The sequence below is a fragment of the Micropterus salmoides genome, unplaced genomic scaffold (genome assembly GCF_014851395.1).
Source record: "Micropterus salmoides isolate LMB-PRFRI ecotype aquatic unplaced genomic scaffold, ASM1485139v1 Ms_hic_scaffold_3, whole genome shotgun sequence".
In the NCBI taxonomy this organism is placed as follows: Eukaryota; Metazoa; Chordata; class Actinopteri; order Centrarchiformes; family Centrarchidae; genus Micropterus; species Micropterus salmoides.
In genome coordinates this window covers 17,942,204-17,963,847 of record NW_024042261.1, presented here as the reverse complement: position 1 = coordinate 17,963,847, position 21,644 = coordinate 17,942,204, and the positions used below count along the sequence as shown (strand labels likewise).

The window sequence follows — 21,644 nt, the reverse complement described above, 5'->3', positions numbered from 1 at the left end:
AACAGCAGTCCCTCACAGCCTGACAGTGAGGTGGAGCCATCCAAACACACAGGGAGGACGGAGACTGGTGGAAATGAGGAATGTAAAGGAGGGAGGTAGGGATGGTGGGATGGAGGGAGGCCACCTTTGGCGAGGGCTGCCACAGCTCTGGCAGTCTGATCCTTCACACATCACTACACAGTGATGAAATTGCAGAGTTGGGCTCCTGCAGAAACTGAAGGCTGATGACTTTATCTCAGTGAAATAACGTCAATGGGAAGTTTCCATGGTGACGTATAAACAAACAGTGGCTGATCTGATCAAGACCTGCTGTTCAACAGGTGTTCACATTCAGTAGCTATTAGCCTTTGTTTAGTCATAACCTTATTAAAGTTATTTAATAAGAAAGAAAGAGTATGTGTGTAAAATCGCACTCTCTTTTCCTCACAATCTTTCTCAGCATCTCTCATAAACCTCAGAATCCTCAAAGAGGGGACAAGTTCTGGCTGCCTAAAGCCCACAAAGGCCTTTTTGTCCCCTGCAGGAACTGGTAGCTGTTCAGGAAGTGGAGCCCGGTGCCAGCAGGATGATTTATGGCTCTGTGTCTTGGGTGGTGGTTGGACCTGGTCCCACTGTCACTCAGGGCCAGAGAGAAGCACTGCATGGCCCAATCAGAGGCTGCCTAGAACTCTAAAGACATTACAATGCCTGTCATAAAGTGGCTTGGATGGAAGGGAAGCAGCCATAAAAAAGCTTGAAGAAAGAGAACAATTGGACGAGAGAATACGAATGACACAAACCCTGCTCTCAGAAACTCTGGCCTGGTCTGTCTTGGCATCATCTCGTCTCCTCTCCTTTCCTCTCCTCTCTTGTTTTGGGCTGATGACAAAGCGTAATTCGGCTGAGAACTTGATTTTGCAATTTTTCCTCATTGGTGCAGAAAACACTAACTCGTTAGGACTTCACAGGGCTTGCCAGGACTGGAGACAACAATTAGTTTGTTGGCGATGTCAGAAATGGCCACTGAGATTTGCAGGAAGAAATCCTTTGTGACGGATTGGTGCTGACAGCGCAGGCCGACGAGGAGGGAGCGGCAGACTCCCAGAGAGCCCTATGTAGTGGAGGAACCTTTGGGCTGCATTAACCCTTATCTGTGAGCACCGACGAACAAAGTTCCCTCACAGACTACCTGCTGTAGCCTGGAAAATCCTATTACAGACCGCAGGGGGACACTTGGGAACACTCCACCGGGAAATCTGTCTCCCTCGGCACGTACCAGAGACAGGACATCGAGTTCTCTCTCCACCTACTCGGCTCATTCTGCCTCTCTTTCATTCACTCTGACTGATTTAGTCTTTCTCTCTTGTGCTCTTCTCTCCCCTTTATCCGTCTTTGTCTCTCTTCTGCCTCATCTATCACTCTTGTTTTCACCCTGTCTAGTTGGGCCTATCCTATCTTCTCACAGACTAACCCCTCAGCAGCTATGCATAAGCATGTTTAAAGTCCCCTTTTCATCCCACTCACCCCTAGCCCTCCTCTCTCTCGCAGAAGGAGAAACACTATCTATTCCCCACCATCTTCGGATGAGTGAGCTGCATTTATCTGTGGCTTTAAGGGTGACTGCCATGTGTACAGCCCAATCCCCTGCCCCATGCTAAAGTTTAGAAAAATATAACACAAAACACATGGTCATACAGTATGCTGGATGTCTAATCCAATAAATCCCATAAGCATTCCCTTTTTATTGCTCAATTTACATCTTCAAACAATGAACAATGCTGGGCATGAAAAAGATACCCTGCAAAAGCTGCTGTAATGTAGTTAGAATAACATTCCTGGAGTCACTTTGAGTGTAAACAAGAAATGTAACTCTGCAGTACACAAATGAAGCCTGATTTGCAGCATATGCAGCATATACTGTAATGCAGCATTGGGAGAAAACCCTTGCTGAAGAGTAATTATTATGTTTTCTGTACCATTACTCAATTCCGTGAATTCTCCCAAAAAGTTTCAAATTGTTCTGATCTTATTACTTCATAGTTGCATGAGCAGGTATAGTAAATTCTTTGCTTCTTTCAAAAGATAGTTATGTACCACTCATTATTTAAAAGGAATGCATGTTTGTGCTGAATATAATTAAACATCCGCTATTGCAATTATGCAATGACATAAATTGATGGACTGTATCATTATTATGCAACATAAAAGCAATTACAAAACAATTATTGACTGGGATGTGATCTTGGGTTATTACCATGGTAATTAACCCCATTAAAAACAAGAGCCACACTAATTTAAAATGTGACCTTCAAACACTGTACAAATTATTTGCAAATACACTGTTAGTTAATTTGTGCTCCGTGCATCAGCAGACCAAAAAAACTATGTTTGATTGCAAAGTGATGCTATCGTGAGAGGCTGATCTCAGGTGGGAAGGAGTGCTGTTGTATAAACCACAGCGAGGGGAGACATATTCAGATCTTAAGTTAAATAGCAATACCGCATTGTAAAAATACCACATTACAGTAAGTAAAGCTGTAAGTTTTACAAGTAAAAATCCTGCAATCAAAATTTGACTCAGCTAAAAGTAAAGCAGTATAACCGGCAAAATATACTATTAATCGATGATTTTCTTGTGATTAATCGCGATTTATTGCATATGCGCTAAATTGAACAATGACTTCTAAAGTAGTGTATTGCGCACTTTTAATTTAATGTACTGCTTTATATACAAAATTGCAATAACATGTGGTTTGCAAACACTTTAAACAAATAAGGTGCTTTTTACCAGTATTCTCCTTACACAGTAGCAATAAAACATTTCTTGTAAATCTCAACTTAAACATTAATAAAATATCAAAACGTCAAATCAAATCTAAAACCAAAGCTATTTGCCACTGCCAGGGCATTACCTTTTATCTTGAACAGGTATCAGCAGAAACATTTTTCTTTTATCAGGGAGCAGCATAAACAGTCTAGGGCCTATGTTCAGCTAAATTTACCCACTTCTGTTAGTAGGTTGTTACATCATATTTTATAAACCAAACATGTTTATAAATGAAATTTTAATCTGAAAAGTACATGTAACTCTGGCTGTCAGATAAATAAAGTGAGGTAAAAAGTACCCCCCCACACACACACACACACATACAACTACTTTCCACCTTATTTTTTCCTCCAAATATTCAAGAAGAGGTAAAATCCAACATGAACAATACAATGTAAATTCATACTATACATCACATATGTTGCGTAGTATCAGTTCAATGACCTGTATATTACTTGAGGAACCGCCTTTTGAAATTCAACTATAAATAACTAACACTGCTGCCATCAGTAATAACACTGCCAGTACTGGTAACACTCAGGGAGTGCTAGGTTTCTCACCTTTACATTGACTACTGCTACATCTGTGACACAGTGCTGCATAGACTAAAGTATCCATCAACCAGGGCACACGTGACATACTAATTTATCTTATCATTTAATAATTTGTGTCAGGAAGCAGGAAGCTATCACCTCACACGCAATACCTGCTTTGAGCAACGCTATGTGGTCTTTCCTTCTGTCAATCATTTGTTTCTCAGACATCGTTGGCTTTTTGCACTTACTCCCGGGCCACATCTGAGGGGAACAGACAGGGCCGGCTCACAAATATTGACTTTCCAATAACATGGGAGTGCACAGCAGCCTATCATATGGCTCGAATTAAAGCATTATGACATAATAGAGCGAAGTCGGGGTTAAGACCTCATTACTGCCACCCGGGGCCTCTGCTTTCTCTCTCTCTAAACCTGGCAGTTCTCAGTTCTGGTTTTGGACCTGCTCCGCTCTAATTGGAGCAGCAATATGGAGTAATTGGAAGAGGGGTACGGTGTTACTGCGCTGAATGTGGCTCCGGCCTGCGTTTTTTAGCGCTTAAGCCAGTAATAAGCTCTCAAACCAGACCGCACCGTTCCATTACCCTTTGCATGCATTACATGTGAATGAACACACACACAATGCACACAGAGCAGCACACTCCATGCGGGATACATGGATACATAAGTATATGGAGATTGTGACTGTGTGTAGGTTATAATAGCCGTGAGAGAGCGAGTGAGAGTCTGGCAGAGGCTAAGAGGACAGAAGGCCTTGGTTTGTGCCTGTTTGTGCAGCTCTGACCACAGACACAGAGAAAGTGGTTTCGTAGAGCAGTATTAGCTCTTGATTATTTGCGTTAACCGGTACTTAGATTTACTGCCTGGGTAATGCGATCTGACTGGTAGTTAAGCACTAGCAGCAACTCGGGGCAGAAAGACCAGGACAGAGTTGCTGTTCCCTCTTGGTTTCCCCGGACTGGACCAATAAAAAGCCTGCAGGCTCTGCCCCTGAGTCGCTGTCTCTCCCTCTCTCTGACCCTCCCCATTGGGGAGACATTTGGAAACAATCAGTAGTGTGTTTTAAGGGAAGGCCCTGCCCCTATCAATCCCCCTAGATAAGGTATCTATGAGCCTGGCTCTGTGGCCCCGCACACGGAATTCATCACCTCTGTTTCCTGTATTCTGTTTGGGGTCCCCTCATTTTCACTCCTGTCTGTGCAGAGTGCAGGGGGCACATTTTGTGTGTGCATGTGTGTATACCTATGGGTTTTTGCTGTGTTGGCGTATATTTGTGGGTGCTGTGAGTCCGCATACAAATTCCAAACATGTAATGGTGATTTGTGTGTTAGTGAAAAAAAAGCACTTTGTTTTGGTATTTTTGCCAAGGGGAGCTCTGTAGACAGTTGACGAGGTGTGTTTGATTCAAGTGCTCTAAACCCGGGTAGAGTCAACAGCTCTTACACATTCCCCTCACTCCTTTCCTAATGTTATCTCAGTACTTTGACCACATTCTGCTTATAGAGTTGTAAATTAATAGAATGGTGTTTCATTTTTACTCAAAGGTTCACTCAAAACACTTCTTTAGTAGGCAACATAAAAAAGCTGGTAAACTTTGCTAGATGTCATCCTCTTTCCTCTTTTTTACTTTCTCCTCATTTCTCCTTTTACATTTCTGTGCAAATCATCAAATAACACAGAAATATCTTAGAAATAATGGCTTTGAGGCTTTCATGTTAAAGTGTCTTCCTCAGGGTATTCAGGACGCTGTAACAGCTGAGGATAGATGATATAGACGTGTGTTACAAGGCAGTAGCGTTTTTATTCCACCAATGAGTCAATGCACCTGCATATAAATTCTATTATATCTGTGGCTGTCTAGACGTTTGTCATTGTGTCATTGAGTTTGCCCTGCATATGTTGCGACTCCCACCATGAGCTATCAGCTAGTCAGATTTTTGCCTGCATCCCATCAGTTCAGATATAATAGGGGGGAGAAACACGCCCCCCCTCTGAGCTTTTCAACCAGGTGAACTCCTCCTTCCTCATCCCTCCTTTTCCCGACCTCCTTCCTCAGTCAAATAGGTCCTTCCATTCACTTCAGTTCTAATAAGGCCCATGACCTTTGCCCTGCTTGGATGGACCCCTGACGAGAGCCTCCTTCACCTGGTATTGTGCTGCTGGCTACACCTTCCAACTGGCATAGCCCCCACTCACGCCCGCCTTTGTCCTTCTGCAATTCACTCTGACTTTGTTCAGTTAGTTAACCTAGCTTCCCCTCCCTGCTGGGAACTCAGACAGAGAAAGAGGGAGTAGGAGGGAGGTAGGAGGCGAAGGTGGAGGAGGAGGGGGAAATCAGAAATTTGTATAGTTTTTTCCCCCATCCTCTTTAACTGTGAGAGAAGAGTAGCCTCAGGCCAAAGGATTTCACTGACCCTGCACTCATACACATACAGGGGAATCCTCTCACACTTCATCTTACTCTCTTTCTTTATGAACAAGCCTCATCCACTCTCGCTCCTCTCACATGGGATTAGAACTGCAGTAACACACCCTCCCCTCTCACACACCAGACGCACACACACAAACAGACACACACACAAGCCTCAACCAGCACCAACAAATAACAGATTAACCCAAAAAAAAGGGATTAACAATCAACTGGGAGGAAGGGAGATGGACCCCCAGCTTTTTTTGTCTTTGGAATTTTGAATGGACATCATTCCAGTTAAATTGAATGGAGAGCTCATCTCCTTCACAGACACCAGGAGAGACAAAAGCGGACACAGATACACCCGGCTGAGTCATATTTACTCACCAGGCCAATTCAATTCAATCAATTCTTGAACTGATTTAATTATATAGAAACAGTTTCATATGACTGTTAATCAAAAAAAAGCTGACAGGCTTGAAACACGGTGACTGGTACACCATATTTAGTTAGTATTTGAGATGACTATGTTGACTTTTTTTTTTCATGTCACACCATTTTCGTTTTCTACGATATCTGGCCATCGCAACCACAGTTTGGATTAGTTAAAGAAAGACCATGGTTATGGCACATAAACTGTGATCAAGTTATAATTAGGATTAGGCAACAAAAAAAACCTCCCTGACCCTTGCTTCGATAAATATAGTGCACATTACTTCCTACATTGCTATTGACATCATGAGGTGCAGATTCTTCCAATGTGAACGGAATTCCTAGGATACTGATTTATAGTATATATTCTGGTCTTCATTTGAAGTGACTTGAAAATCATGGGGAAAGCTACACTTAGCACAGCTTGGCGTGCCTTAGCCTAGTTCTGTGTTTGTTGTGACTGGCTGTAGGTCAGCTTCTAAGCAGGGCAATGACAAAGCACACCTGAATACTTACTGATAAAGACTTTATTAGAACATTGGAAGTATAAAGACTTCACCATAACTCCACCCTGCACCTTCAGACATCTAGTCCAAGTTCATATTCTATACAAAGCCTTAGTCGTATCCAGCAAAACTCCTGTGCTCATCCACATATTTACTTTTAGCCCACATCCCCAGCAATTAAGGAAGGTATAATTACAGGATATGTATTTCCTCAGCAGCACAGCGCTCACAAACAAAACAATCTCCAGGACATTCTCTCTACATGGTGACACATTTACCTCTTCACACTATCTGGTCACGCACAACAGATTTTAACAGTGTTTATTGTATTCTTTACAATTCATTTCAAAGTCATTCAAAGTGCAAATGAGACTGAAAGTGTGTGCTGTTAACGGCTCCTTCATTATTACACACAGTGGCTCAGCAGCCAGTTAGTGCTCTTCTCATGAGATAAAACAGGTCCCACAATGATGTGTTCATGCAGCACAATGCATTGACAACCGCCATTCACATTGCCTTTGCAGACGCAGGACTTTCTCACTTTGAATGTCTAAAAACTATATGTGTGTGCATGTGTGTGTGTGAAAATGTGAAGATGTGTGCCCATTGAGCGGTGCCTGAGTGACAGAGAGGTTCATCCCTAGCGCCCGCCTTTTTAAGCGCTGCTGTGGGCAGGGCCATCTCCGCTGACAGTGGATGGGATGTGGCAGGGGCTCGGGGATTAAGGGGCTTTTTAGTCAGGACTGAGAGTGGCTCTTTCTCCCTGTGACAGAAAGAGGTGAAGGGCCGTCAGCACAGGGGACAGGCGGACAGCCAGCCAGAGACATCTGCATTCATTCAGGACAGCGGCTTATCCGTGCACAAAAAAACACGCCCTCTCGAAACGCCCTCCATCCCCAGTCTCACACTCTGTCTACACACACATGCACGCATGCACACACAACAGCATATGTGGACACACAGATGTACAAACCCTGATTCCAGGATAAACCTTTGACACTGTCTGTACACATAAAAAGTAAACTGGCAAAAGCAATAACTAAAGTTGAACTACAGTTGCAAGAATGCCCAAAAACAGAAAAATATTTTTTTTTGTAATTTCTGCATTTTTTTTAAATATGACATTTTAGCTCCATCATCACAGGCTCTTCAGGCTAGTTTCATCATAAGAATGTCTTCTGGAATCTCAAATTTAAAGTTTTTGTACTTATTTTTCTCAGTAGATCATTAGGAATGCAAGGTTTTCAGCTGACAACAGTTTAAATGATGGGTTTCCTCCTGGCCAGGCATCTGCCTCTCTACCTCCCATCCTCTCATGACCGGGAGGTTCAGCAGACAGGCAGAGACAGGAAGGGCCCTGCCCAGCCACCTAATCCTCTACTCGCATTCACCATCACTGCTAATCTCCCTTACCACCTCCCCACCACCACTACCACCAACACTACGGCCTCCACCTCCACCTCCGCCTCTCACTCAAGAGGTGCACAAAAGGCCCTAAGCGCCCCTGTCCCGCCCCACTCACCATCCCAACCCTTCTTGCACCCCTAACCTGCTACGCCCATCGCTCCTACAGCAGGAGGCACCCAGCTTTCTAAGCCCAGGACCCATAATCCCGTGGGGCTGCGAGTTTGGGTGAGCCCAAAGGCTCATTGAGTGCTGGATAACTCTCTCCCGGACTCTAACTCTCTGTTTTATTGTTGCTGCTGCTGAGAAGAGGGCAGACACAAATGGAGTTTGAATTTCAATGTGCCTAACGACTCAGAGAGAGACAGCAGAATATGGACTGGTGGGCATCCAGGCGTTAAGAGTATTTTCAAGGAAACCATGGAGAAATAAATCCAAATACTGTGGGCAAGTGCAGGCCACCTCATCCTTATTCTGTCATTGTTTTTCCTTTTCCTTTTTATTATTTATGTGAAATTAAATGAAAATAAATTAAACTATCTCTTTTCTCTTTTGGATTTCTCACATTCTTAAAAGACACCTGACTTCAGTTATTTATATTGACACAGATAACATCTGACATAAATGATTAAATCATAAACAAATCCTTAACATGGGCAGCATAGTGATGTAGTAGTTAGCACTGTTGCCTCACAGCAAGAAAGCTCTGGGTTCGAACACCCTGGTTTGGCTGGGGCCAGGTAGTATGTGGTAGGGGCTGGGAGTTTGCATGTTCTCCCCGTGTCAGCATGGCCTTTCTCATCAGCTTCCTCCCACAGGTTAACAAACAAACAGACACAATTCACCCTTTAAAATTCAAATTCCTAAACTTAGCTACTAAAAGCACTAGATTTGTTTTAACTCACAAACACAAATACACGTTTGCACACAGACACACATATGAGCATACGACACAGTCAGCAATCCAGTTCTGCATACGGCAGTGTAGGTGAGCGTCTCAGCCTGACAGACCCCTGACTGCTGCCTCTCTACCTCTTATTTACCGAAGCTATCTTTCCCATAAGTCACCATTCCTGTATTCATAAAGCATCATGGACGCCATAACTCACTCTTCCCCTTTATGAATAAAGCCCCCAAATTTATGATGATGGCGCTGAGGAGCGGTGGCCTCCCTGGTGACAAACTTCCCCCAGTCTGTCACCACTGGCCTGGGCCGCTCAGGGCCCTCCATCAAATGCTCCAGATGGAAGCGCCACTCTAGCATTCCCTGGTCGGTGACATCACCTTGCCGCACCGCGCCGCACGGAATTGATGATGAAAGCAAACATATCTATCTTAACTCACATTTACCAAATCAATTTTATTTTTACAGACCCTCCGCAGGCTTATTGGCATATTGACGATTTGCAGGCGGGAGGGGGGGTGAGCAATGGGCGAGGGATGGTAAACGGGTGGGCATGGAAGAAGGGGGGGGTCCGGGAGAGCTTAATGGCATTTACCATATTTAATGCAAAGGGATGTCATCACTGAATATCCATTCTGAATAATGTGGCATTTCATCATAAATTCTTTACAACTTATTTACTTAATGGAAAGAGTTATGGCTTGCTGTCAGGATGGTAATTAAACACTGTGATACAGTGCTGCCTCGCCGGGATCGCATCTTTCCCCTCAATTCCCCCACCCGCACACACACACACACACACACACACACACACACACACATACATCCCAGCTCCTCAGTTTTTTAAATACATATTGTTATTCAAGTTCCCCATAAATTACCGCCGGATTAAAATTCATGAAACCTCTTTTTCCTTTATTTCCTTCCCTGGGAAAAAGAATAACCCAGAGAGCTTGCTCAACCGGCTGTAAATCTCATTGAGAGGGACAGAGACTTTTTATTAAGATTTTGTGTTATGAAAATGGGCAAATATGAAGAGGTTTTCCTCACTTCAATTTAGGAGACATTCATATAATGCGTCTCGCCCGGCAGTTGATAATGAGGGAGAAGTTGTTTCCTGGAGAAATGTAGTCCAGAGTGAAAAAAAAAGAAAAGACATTTATTTTGATTTGGTCCGAGCCAAACCCACTGAGTCAGAGCTGATGGGCTGGAGTAATGCTCTATGATGCAAACCCAAAGAGCACCAGTCCAAATCCAAAACTATTTATATGAGACAAATGTTGATACTTTACCAACACGTTCTCAGTCAGCTTTAAGGTGCAGGATTAAAATGTACTTCGGAGTTAGAGAGACTCCAGTAAGAGAAGGAATGCTGTATTGAATCATCTTTTTACTGAAACCTGTGACTTTTCACTTTATGAACTGCTTGGTCAGCAATTCTTAATGAGCTTGATTCTGTCCCACAAAAGCGACAAAGACTTGAATATGGACTAAATCCTCACATCCAAATTAGAGAGGATCTATTTCAGGAGAATAAATGAGGCTGATACCCTGCCAGCCTCTTATTCCTGCTCCATAAAACGGAACTAGCCTGACACTGACGGAGACCACAGCTAACCTTTGACCTTGTCCTGTGACCCTGCCTTCGATTTTTTGTGCCGGCTGACCAATATGTGATTTGCCAATGGCCGCACTGGGTCCCTAACCGGGATGAAAAAGGGATTTATAGCTTTTCATTTTAATTGAGTTAAGAGCACAACCTCGACTCCTTTTCTTTCAATGGCACTGAGCTAACATTACATCACTCGGCAACAAACGGCAACAACAGACTTGTGGTCACTGGGCTAAATGTGAACATGACGCCATGGGAGGAAATATAAAAAGGACTGATGTGAATGCTACAGTGTGCATTGGCCAAGGAAAACCCTCCTTGTCAGAAAGTGTGCTACTACTGTTCCAGAAAAACGGCAATTTCCATGCTTATACTTGAAACAAAGATTAAGCTGCTCTGTTGCTGTTATTTCTTTACCCTAGCTGCCATGTAATGTATCCCAAACCCATTGAAATCTTAGGTCGCCACTTTTTAAACAATGCCAGTTTTCTGAATTTGGACTTTCAACAGTTGCGGTGCACTTAAAAAAATAATTTCTTTCGATCATCTATTTCTTTGAAGATACTGACTCTGAAAAGCAATAATATGCAATAATAACAATATACACATGAATTCTTCTTCATCTATTATGTTCCTACCTCCCAGCCTTGAGTAGGGTCTCGGAGACAAGGCCTATGCTCTCCTTCATATGGTCCGAATTGCTCCCCGACGTTTACCCTCCTGTGGCTCCAGATGCCCAGGCCTCCACCTGGAACTGCTGACTCTCGCAGTTCAAAGTCCAGGGGAATGGTCAAATCTTCCTGGGGTAAAAAGATGCTCGGGTGTTGGAATGGCAAGGGGTCCTGGGGTGAAGCCTCATCATCAGAGAGCAGAGGGGATGCTGGGTCCTCTGCCAGGGCCGAAGAAGGTGCAGGGTCACCATCAGAGCCACACACATCGTCCAAGATGTCCGACGGGTAAAGGGCAAACTCATCGTCACCATCACCTGTGAAAGAAACGGAGTCTCTGCGTGAGAGTGATGCTCAGTGTCTTCATTGTGATTGTTGAATTATAACAAATTAATAATGGCAACAGGTTATCTTTCCAGTGTTTTTTAATAAGTTCCTGCAACACTGATGAAAGTTCCAAAGAAGCCTGCTGTCTTTATCTTATTTCAACTACGGAAGACAAATGAGTAAAACATACATAGTGTACATTTATTAACTTGATCAGTTCAAATAAACAGCAGATGTCCTACAGGTCTAAAACAACATATGGGGGTCTCATATAACAAAGCCTTGATTCTGTGAGCTCAGTAGAGCACAGAGCATGAAGGGACTTGTGTCTAATGTCAATGTTTTTCTTCTTGCTTCTAATTTCTAATAATTGGGTATGTTGCTGGCCTAGGAAACACCTCACAGAAACCTTTTCATTCATATCAAAATAAAAAACAGGGCTTGATATGTCAAAAACAGGCTTTTGGACAGCAGCAACATGGTATGCTTGCCATTTGTTTGAGCTGATGCCAAGGTGGGTAAGCAGGGTTTGCTCTGCATTGTACACGCTGTGACTGTTTTATATTTCCTTTTCCTGAACTCTTTCTCCACTCTACAGTGAAAACAGAGGGAAGCACACTGGGGTTAATTGTGAATAGAGTGAAACAGGACATAGAAGTACAACCCTTGAACCCACACTAGGCTTCTTCAGAGTGGCACACTGGCTGGTGGAGCTTAATGGTGGAAGGGGGATTGAATCATTCCCAGCGTAGCAAATGTTCATCTCCAAAACAGGTGGAAAAAAGCATAGACATCAGAAAAACAGATATATTTACATTCAAAGGCAGTCAGACGGATAGAAAGACAAGTTCACATACAGAGAATCAGACAGGTAACCAAAGAAGCAAACAGGAACAAGTATTTAGGCAAACGAGCTAATGAAGACGCCATCTACGATGACAGACTGCCAGCCAGGTGTCACACCAGGAGAGACAGAAAGATACTAAAAGCCGGAAATGATTCACTGGAAGCTGCCGCTCCCCCAGTGTGCATCCGAGATGGACTGTGCCTAACGTAGGCTGACAGGGCACGGAGAGAGGGGGGCTCCGCTAATGAGGCTCCACAACCCATCCCTGGGTTGAGGAACATTCCTGAAGGGCTGCCTGTGTGACACTGTACCGCTGCGCTGTCAGACATGGAACCTTTGATCCACACAGATACACACACACACTTCTTGTGCACTGGCCATGAAGTAACAGTGCTTCTGATTGACTGAACGGGTCACTCTGATTGGCCACAGGTGGTCACAAACTGACCTGAGAGATTAACTCAAGACCTGGACAAAATCATTGAACTTTTTCATCTCACCTTCAAACTGCTGTAAACTCATTACTTAAAGCACTACATAAGCCAAGTGCATCGTATGTGCAACTTCCATGTTGGCAAGGTCAAAGCACAATGTCTGGTGAGATGGAATGCAAAAGCTGTTGTCCTTTGCCAGAAAATAATCATAATTCTTGTCAGAATGTGCGTTTGCTGTGAGGAAGAAAAATATCTTGTGCAGAATCAGCTGTCTATTACAGATATCTGGCTGCATTGTCTGTGTTACAAAGTACCTTCGTGTATTTCAATTTCTCATTCATGGCAGCAATACCTGATCATAGAGTCTGTGCAACTATTGTGTTTGACACACACACTGTGTGGGCCAAGCGTGTTTGAGGGAAAAGTCTTTTAAAGACTCTGCTGAGCCGGGCCGTGCATGAAACCCAATGTGGCTCCGGGAGTCAACGTAATGATTTTCAGCACAGAGACTGTGTGTAACGCAGTTATAGTCCTGGATGTAAAGCTTGCCATATGGGAGAGGGACAAGAGCTTTTAAAGGTAACTGTATCCCTCCATTGCTGTTTCTCCTCTGACATTCCCCCCCACACACACTGCTCTCCAAGTTTATATTTGATTTAGACCAGAAATTCCCCTGGTCCAGTGGGCTCAACGAGAACATTTCAGCTGATAAACATATATGTTTCTGTAAGGTAAACGTTAGCCGAAAGCAAATATGCTATGTTCGGAGTTCTAAAAATTGTGGTTTCATGTGCAGATGATTGATAAGTCAAATACCGTAGCTCTGCTTAGACGTGTGGGGCGGTAGGGACACTGAACGCAGATGATAGGATAGGTATGTGTGCAAGCATTTCTGTGTGTCTCCGCCTATTTAAAGCAAATAGTCCTGTTTGTTTGTTCAGTAATGGACATTCCTTCATCATTGCAAGCTGACGCCCTTCATCAAAGAGGGAGCGCTGAAATAATTCTGGGTAGAGAAGGGGAACTCCAGCCGGGAGCTTCAAGATTCTACTTCAACTGCACTCTTAACAGATATGGCAAATTGTGGTAGAACAAGATAGCAAATGTAACTTTGATGCTGATGTATCAGAAAGACAACACAAAAGATTTAGCGCAAAATAATGAGGAAAACAATATTATCTCCCCATCAAAATTACTCAGGAACAGAAGAAAATACATCATGGCACTTGGCATAAACACAGATATGCACTCACACCCGCCTATCTCATGTATTTAAATGTTTGCACTTGACATAAAATTCATTAATTTTTATTAAGAGGAAAAACATTTGTTCTCGGGCCTGCTATCTGCATGGGTGGAATGATTTTCACCTCTGCCATGAGGTGTTGGGCGAACTCATACATCACACGATTACCCCGAGCAGCGAGCAGGGCCGGCATCATCAGGGAGTGAATTAAAGATGATAGAAAGAGCTATTAATCACTGTGACAAAGCCCCTAATGGAGGTGTGACCCAGCCACTGCCAACGGGACGGCAAGGGGACGCACCCACGGGACAAATGGATACATATGTTTACAGAGAGAAATAACCTACCTGTGGACATAGTTAACCCTCCCCCCTCTTTTTTTCCTGTACCGCTGTCTTTCTTGCTCTTACTTCATTGCTGTCTTTTTAACAATTGTGTATTTAGCTACAGTTACTCATTTTACTCTGTCGTGTCATCAATCCTATCTATCCTTTTTTATGTCACTTATGTTTTAATAAGATAAACTCTACTACTCTATCTTGATTGTTTAAGAGATGTTAGTTTGTAAGCGTGATGATCTTTTCAAATCTTTTACATCGCATAATAAAGGCACTTTAATCAAACATTTTGATATTTCTCTAAATCATGCATGGATGTATACTCACATATTCTTGATAAAACTTTGGTGCATCCTATGAATTTATTAGAAAAATATTTCTAGAAAGCTAAAACAAAATACTATAAAATAAATTTTCAACAACAGTTGTTCGTTTTATGTCCCAGTTATTCTACTGTATCTCTGCTAATAGCATACAATGCTACAATACAGGCTTTAACACAGTAGGTGTAAGGTGAGAACATTATTCATCTACTTAGCCTGCACCCAATTCACAGATCACTTCATCTAGCCACATAGAGAGGTCTTACAGTTGACTGATGGGGTCTTAGATCATGAAATATGGAAATGAACTCCTCACCTTACGAGGACTAGGCCTTAGGCTCATCTGTAGACATCAATTGTAGCCTGCGATAACAGAAAAATGGGATGGGGGGGGGGGGGGCTTACCCTTGTACTGCAGGTCAGACATAATCACACATGATCCCCTCCATTAGTCATCACATCCAAATTGTAAAACCACACTCTTCATCACTCCCCTACTTTGTATTTATATCTCTACACCTGGAAAATCCTGAATATGTACTGTTGCTCCAACAGTAAAACACAACAACCAGAATCACAGTAGATGTATTGTTTATATCATGGTTACTGCACTGTTGCTAAACCAACTTAGAAATTGTTTTCGAGGATTCAAAATATGTGGGGTTGAGGGGGCATGATTGCTGTTATTGTATATTGAGTCATTTGCCTGAAAAATGAGGATACCCCGAGGGACATGCAGGCATAGACATCTGGGATAGACAACTCACTGTGACTGGATTCAAAAGAAAAGAAAAATAATTATCATTCATTTGGTTAAATTTTAACGCTCTCGCAGCTACTGCCAAACAGAAAATGACTGCCGTTGAATTGTTAAGCACTGTTAATTACAGTGCATCAGTTTGTGCATACATTCCCTCAGCAGGGTGTATTGAAGTGTGTTTGGAGCCTCATGCCCTCAGGAGAGGCAATAAGCTTCCTAATTAACTCTGTCTTTGTGCTTAATGGAGGCCTTAGCGCTGCTTTTGGGTCTGCGGGTCCGTTGGGGTGACTGTAGTACTGTGTGATACAAACAACAAACTATAGCCTTAGGTAGCTATACAGTGACTACAATATATCTCTCAATATTTTCCAAATAAAATAGGACATTTATCTACTTAAATGTTATTGTTTACCTGTTACTTACTGAACTTTGGAAAATAGTACACTACAGCGCTGAGAATGTGCATCAAATACCCTTAAAATTAGGGACAAAGCAGGCTGCTGTTGGTACTGTATGTGCAAATAAAATACCATACATGCAGTATTCACAAATCTTCACATTCATATGCTCACAAATAGGCACTCATATTTAATTATACAGTATATATAGTTTAAGCCCCCCCCCCCCCCCCCCCCCCCCCCCCATACACACACCAAAGAGTAACAAGAGCAGAGCTCTTTACACAGTCTTAATTAATGAGAGCATTGTCTATGTGTTTTCACCCCTGTGTTAGTCAACTGCTCCCCGTTCCAAATGGAAAACACTCCATTAAGGGCCGTGGGCCGAGGTACCAATTAACATCGCACAACAAACTGAAAGTTTGGTCCCTCTGTGTACACACACACACACACACACACACACACACACACACACACACACCTAATTAATTAGCATTAGTTGTGATTAATAATGAGGGTCCTTTAATGGTAAATCTGCAGCTCCGATGGCAGGCTGACACAACAAAGGCGTCTGTGTGCGTGGCAGGATTTATCTGGGGAGCTGCTCGGGGATTTTAACATGTTTCTCACAGGCCTGACAAATGGCCTATTAATTATCTAATGTTGTCTGACAACAGCCGCTTGATAAAGACGTATGTTTGGACAGTGTGAGGAGGGGAAGATACAGCGGGGAGAGGGTGAGTGAGTGTGTACGTGAGTGAGAGGGGCGGTTTGGTGTGTGTGTGTGTGTGTGTGTGTGTGTTGGTGGTTTGCATAAAGGAAGAAAAAATAGTTTGCAAGAGTGAAGGGGAGACTTGCACAAACATAAATATACAACTGTAGGATACTTAGTGACACACAGCAGCACATAATTTAGCATGTTCTCAAAAAATTCTTCCTTTCTTGATACATTGGTATCAAAACACAAATCGCTACTTCTGTGGTTGTTTGGTATAATCAAAATAAATTAACAGACTACATTTATTTTTAATGAAATGCAAATTAATGAAGTCTTGATGAACACAGAGATGGATGTGCAACACACACACACACACACACTGTTTACCTCTAAACTAAAACCACAATCAATATCATCAACAAGGAAGCCTCCACGTCAACCCAACCACTTCATATCATTAACTCTCTAACAACACGGAGCATATGGGCATCTCTCTCCCTCTCTCCTCCCTTCATCTCCATAACGCTCCCTGATTCAATCTCAGTCCTGACTCTAATTTGCGAGTTTATCTTCTGCCTGTATGTTGACAGGTGTTCTTAAGTGGGATGCCAGTTGCCAAACGATTTTTATGATTGTTTTAGTCCCGCATTTGGCCTAATGAGATAGGATCCCAGTTGGACGTTAACTCAAGCCTGTCAAATGTAAAGCAAACAGAATAACAACCCGGCGCTCACATTGTTTCCACAAGCCATTCATCAGCCGGGGCGTAGAGGGAGGGCCCTCCGAATCACACACTGACCCCGGGATAGAGAAGATGACAGCAAAGAGTGGGAGAAAAGGAAGCACATGGGGCGTTAAGTAAGTAAGTGATGAGACAGAATAATACTGTAAGTGGGTGATCAGGCTACTGTAATACCATAAGAAATAATATTGTGACTTCATTTCATTTTGACCACTGTTATTATTTAAAGATGTATACCTGTATGTAAAGTAAATTTGAGCGTTAAGCATTCCGCTTGATAGAATTTGTTGATTGTTTGCTTTCACCAACAATGTATGAGTGTGTATCATCTGCAAATACACTCGCTCTTGTAAACATTGATTTGTCTGTTTCCTCCTCTAAAGTGACGTGTAGAGAAAATGTGTTGACAAAGATCATTAATCCCATCATCTGTTCTGTCTTTCCTTCTGATTCTATCCCAACTCAGCAACCCGTCACACATTCTAAGCTTTTGATTAGTTTGTTCTGGTCACCTTCGCCATTCCTTTCATCTATCTTCATGTTCCTCCATTCCAATCCCTCTATCTTTTTAGATAGCAACAACAGCTATCTCTTCCCTGGAAGAAAAAAGACAACGAAAACTCCCACAGAAAGGTGACACAAGAATGTAGAAAATGAACGTGAAAATCATCAACACAAAAGCCACTTTTATTACCAAACTAAATGTTTATTTCAAAGTTATATTAGTAAAAATACCATACATGTCAATGCAAACATGCATAGATGAACACTTTCTCTCCCCCTCTCTTCTCTCTCCCTCTTTCATGTCATGGCTAACTGCCATTGGGCCCTAATATAATTATGGCTCACAGTTGTGCACATTTGAGAAATTGATTCCTTTGATGAAATGTGAGCGAGGCAGGTCTGGGCAGAGTAGAGAGAGACGTATATCCAGAGTGGTACCCCCCCACCCCCACAATCCCCCAGCCCTGCAGAAGGCCCCCTGGGTACCAAACCGCCAGCTCGACCCGGCCCAGCCTGTCCCGGTCGTTAAAAGAAATGATAGCATATGTGCTTTGTTTAAGTTTGATGTCTTCATAATGCATTACACAATTAGATGGATTTGACAATTTCCATTATACTTGATAAAATATTTATGTAGGCCGGAGGATGGTAGTTCTTATCAAAGGGGAGCAGATCTGCAGTGCAGATGGGAGCTCTGGTCTGCAGTGAGAAGGCCATCAGTCTGTTGAAGCTGGGCAAAATTGTAGGCAAATAGAACCTGACTACTTGAAATTTATATTTGTAACATAAAAAAATGTGATTTTGTAAGTCATGCAACCAAGCTTGAGCCCATTCACATGTTTGACATGAATAATCAGGCACACCTGATTGAGATCAGATGAATGAAACTGTACTGTATATCAGTGAATCAATAACCTTGTCCCCACATGTTTGCATTGCGCACCATACAAACACAGAACGCTACAGAAAAGAAAAAGGCTGGTGGGCACTGAGTACATTATGCCGTTGGCCGCCCTCCCAACAGAAAATTTTCCATCGAAGACAATTTCTGGCTAAACAGACTTCCGGCTACGGTACATTAGCTTTAGATTTGCCTCAGTTGAAACCTGGAAAGTCAGTGTCAACACATACTGTATATTGGCATCACGCAAAAATGCATACTGCTGTTTGCTGTTAGCCCTGTAGCTTAATTTGTCCAGTCAGGGGGTTGACTCCATAGGATACAATATCCTTGGTCATTGGTCATGTGTGTCCAATGTACTCACAACATTTCATATTGTATTAGTCCAGCCCTTTTGTAGCATTTGACTCTCTCTTTCTCTCCCAAATTTGTGTATCTGCAGGGCAGAAATGCAGATAAAGTAAATACATCAATTTATTAAGCGATATATTTTAACCAATTATGCTTAGAGGTGAGTCTACTTCACCCTTCTTTCCTCCCTCATTCTCCTTCTCTTTCGTACCCTGAACGTCTCCCTCTTTCTCCCTTTTCTCACCTGTCCCCCCCCCCCGCGTTCCCTTCACACCCTTCTACGAACCTCTCACTGTGCACAGCCACCCCACATCCATCACAGCCCAGAAATTTAAGGAGCCAAATTGGCCTCATCTGTCTCAATGTTGGATGCAGATGGAGTTTCTTCTGCTGAGGGAGGTGCAGTTAGTCACCCCTGCTGCCCCCACCCCTTCAATCTACTGCCTTAAAGCCAAGCCAGCCTGCACCAGTCTCAACACTATAGAGCCACGTTATGAGGCCAGCTGCTGGGATAAAGAGGGCATGGTGGTGAAGTGACCACTACACTGACCACACATACTCTCTGCTTCAATCGGTTCTCTCAATCACATTTTTCTTTCTTTTTTTTTATTTTCCATCTAGCCTTCATTCTTGCTCACTCTTCTTCTTTAACTCACTCCCTCACTCTTGGTTACTCATATTGCCAGCACACACACACACACACACACACATACACACACACACACACACACACACACACACACACACACACACACACACACCACTACACAAACACAAGCGGCAATGGCCACAGCGCAGCCTGCAGTATAGTCTCAAGCAGCCTGGACAGACCTGGCTCGTTAATAAAGGCCCTAAATGAGGCAGCATGCATAAAACATGAAGCGCCGCGTGCTGCCGTAATGAACTGCTGCTCCATAATTGCATCTCAGAGCCGTAAAATGAAGACAAAATATTTGAAGAGGGATTCTGTCACCTCTCTGCAGACGCAACACTAATCACAGGCGTTCTGCGGGGCCCTCTGGGTCTACCCTTGACAGAGAGCAGGGGCTAAACGCCCAGGGCGGCGACATTGGCAACACCCTCCAACTAATGGGACATAATTGAATAATTGCTGATTAGAAAATAGGGGGCAAGGAAATAGTATAACAGTGTCCAGTGTGTTATCTGAAATAATCCCAAATGGAAAGGAGAATATGATAATATGGCACTGGAATGGCTAACAAAATATATATCTATCGAGTGCACCCAACACCTACTGGGAAATTATTCCATTAACTTAGGGGTCAGTTTATGTGCTTTGAATTATTGTTAAGGGATAATAGATGAGATGGTGCAAAAGCTGGAAGAGAAAAGTGTTGTTGGTACCTGTTTGGGGAACCAGGTGTGTGAAGTATATTAAAATTCAGCCAGACAATCTGCTAGTTGCAGGAAACTGACCTGAACTGACCAACAAATCCATTAAAATGTTTGAAACCACATTTTAATTTATTGAGAAATAGTAATAATAAAAACACCCAAACCAAAGAGCAATGCCTTAACATACACAGACACACACAGACAAACACACACACAGTGACAGGCTCAGAGACAGGCAGGCCTCCAGATGAGAGATTGGAGTCCCACCCAGGGGTGTCACACAGACAGTTAGAGAGTTGCCGTAGTGACAGGGTGGCCGCAGTGACATAATGAAGGTGCTGTGGTTGTCAGAGGGGGTCAGTTGTGATCACACTGCCCAGCTGCGGGGGGGGTTAGTCGCACGTATAATGAATCCCACCAATGACAAATGGCCCTCAACACAGGGCTGAGGCATCTGACAAACTCAAACTCATCACTTGGACACCTTAAACACACACACAGGCAACCACTGACCCTACTAGGAACACACACACAGATCATCTGTGAAGCAACAGCGAGACGTACACATTCTATCATCATAGAATCTCTGCATGCAACAATTTATACATCTAAAGAGTATAAACAGGGTGCTACTAAACCTGCGTAGCTCTTCTATCTCCTTTAACAAGCTTCTTTTTTTGGAAGAACCTCTAGATCTTTCAGCTCCCATTTCTTTGCACAGCTTCATTTAATGAATCTTTTCTCTCACCTCCGGCTGCCACTTGAAACTGTTGAAAAGGAGCCCTTAATTTTGCTGTTGTGGCACTAGAGTGGCAGGTCAGAGGTTATCAATACGGGCATTGTTTACCAAGCACAATGGGCCACATGAATACAGAAAAATCCCCTCTTGTAGTATACGGAAGTATGAGCATATATACAGACTGCAAAAAAAGAAAAGAAAAAGGTCCAATACAGATTCAACACAGAAGGCCTGATTCTCCTTTTAAAGCTGAATTCAATCAAAAATTAGGTCTGTGTATGGTAAAGAAAGAAAAACTAACTATTGGAAACCAGGAGTATTTTTAATGTGACAAGTTGACCACCTACTACAAACCTGACATCCTC

General features: G+C 43.0%; 1 protein-coding gene across 12 annotated transcripts in view; it reads right to left on the bottom strand.

The window, feature by feature from the left end:
* mecom (MDS1 and EVI1 complex locus) overlaps positions 1 to 21,644 on the bottom strand; it is a 130,228-nt gene that overhangs the window by 78,716 nt on the left and 29,868 nt on the right. For all 12 annotated transcript variants that reach the window (XM_038693544.1, XM_038693547.1, XM_038693535.1 and 9 more), the window contains exon 2: positions 11,266 to 11,612. In XM_038693544.1, coding sequence (XP_038549472.1) covers positions 11,266 to 11,612 — 347 coding nt within the window. The remainder of the gene's footprint in view (positions 1 to 11,265; positions 11,613 to 21,644) is intronic.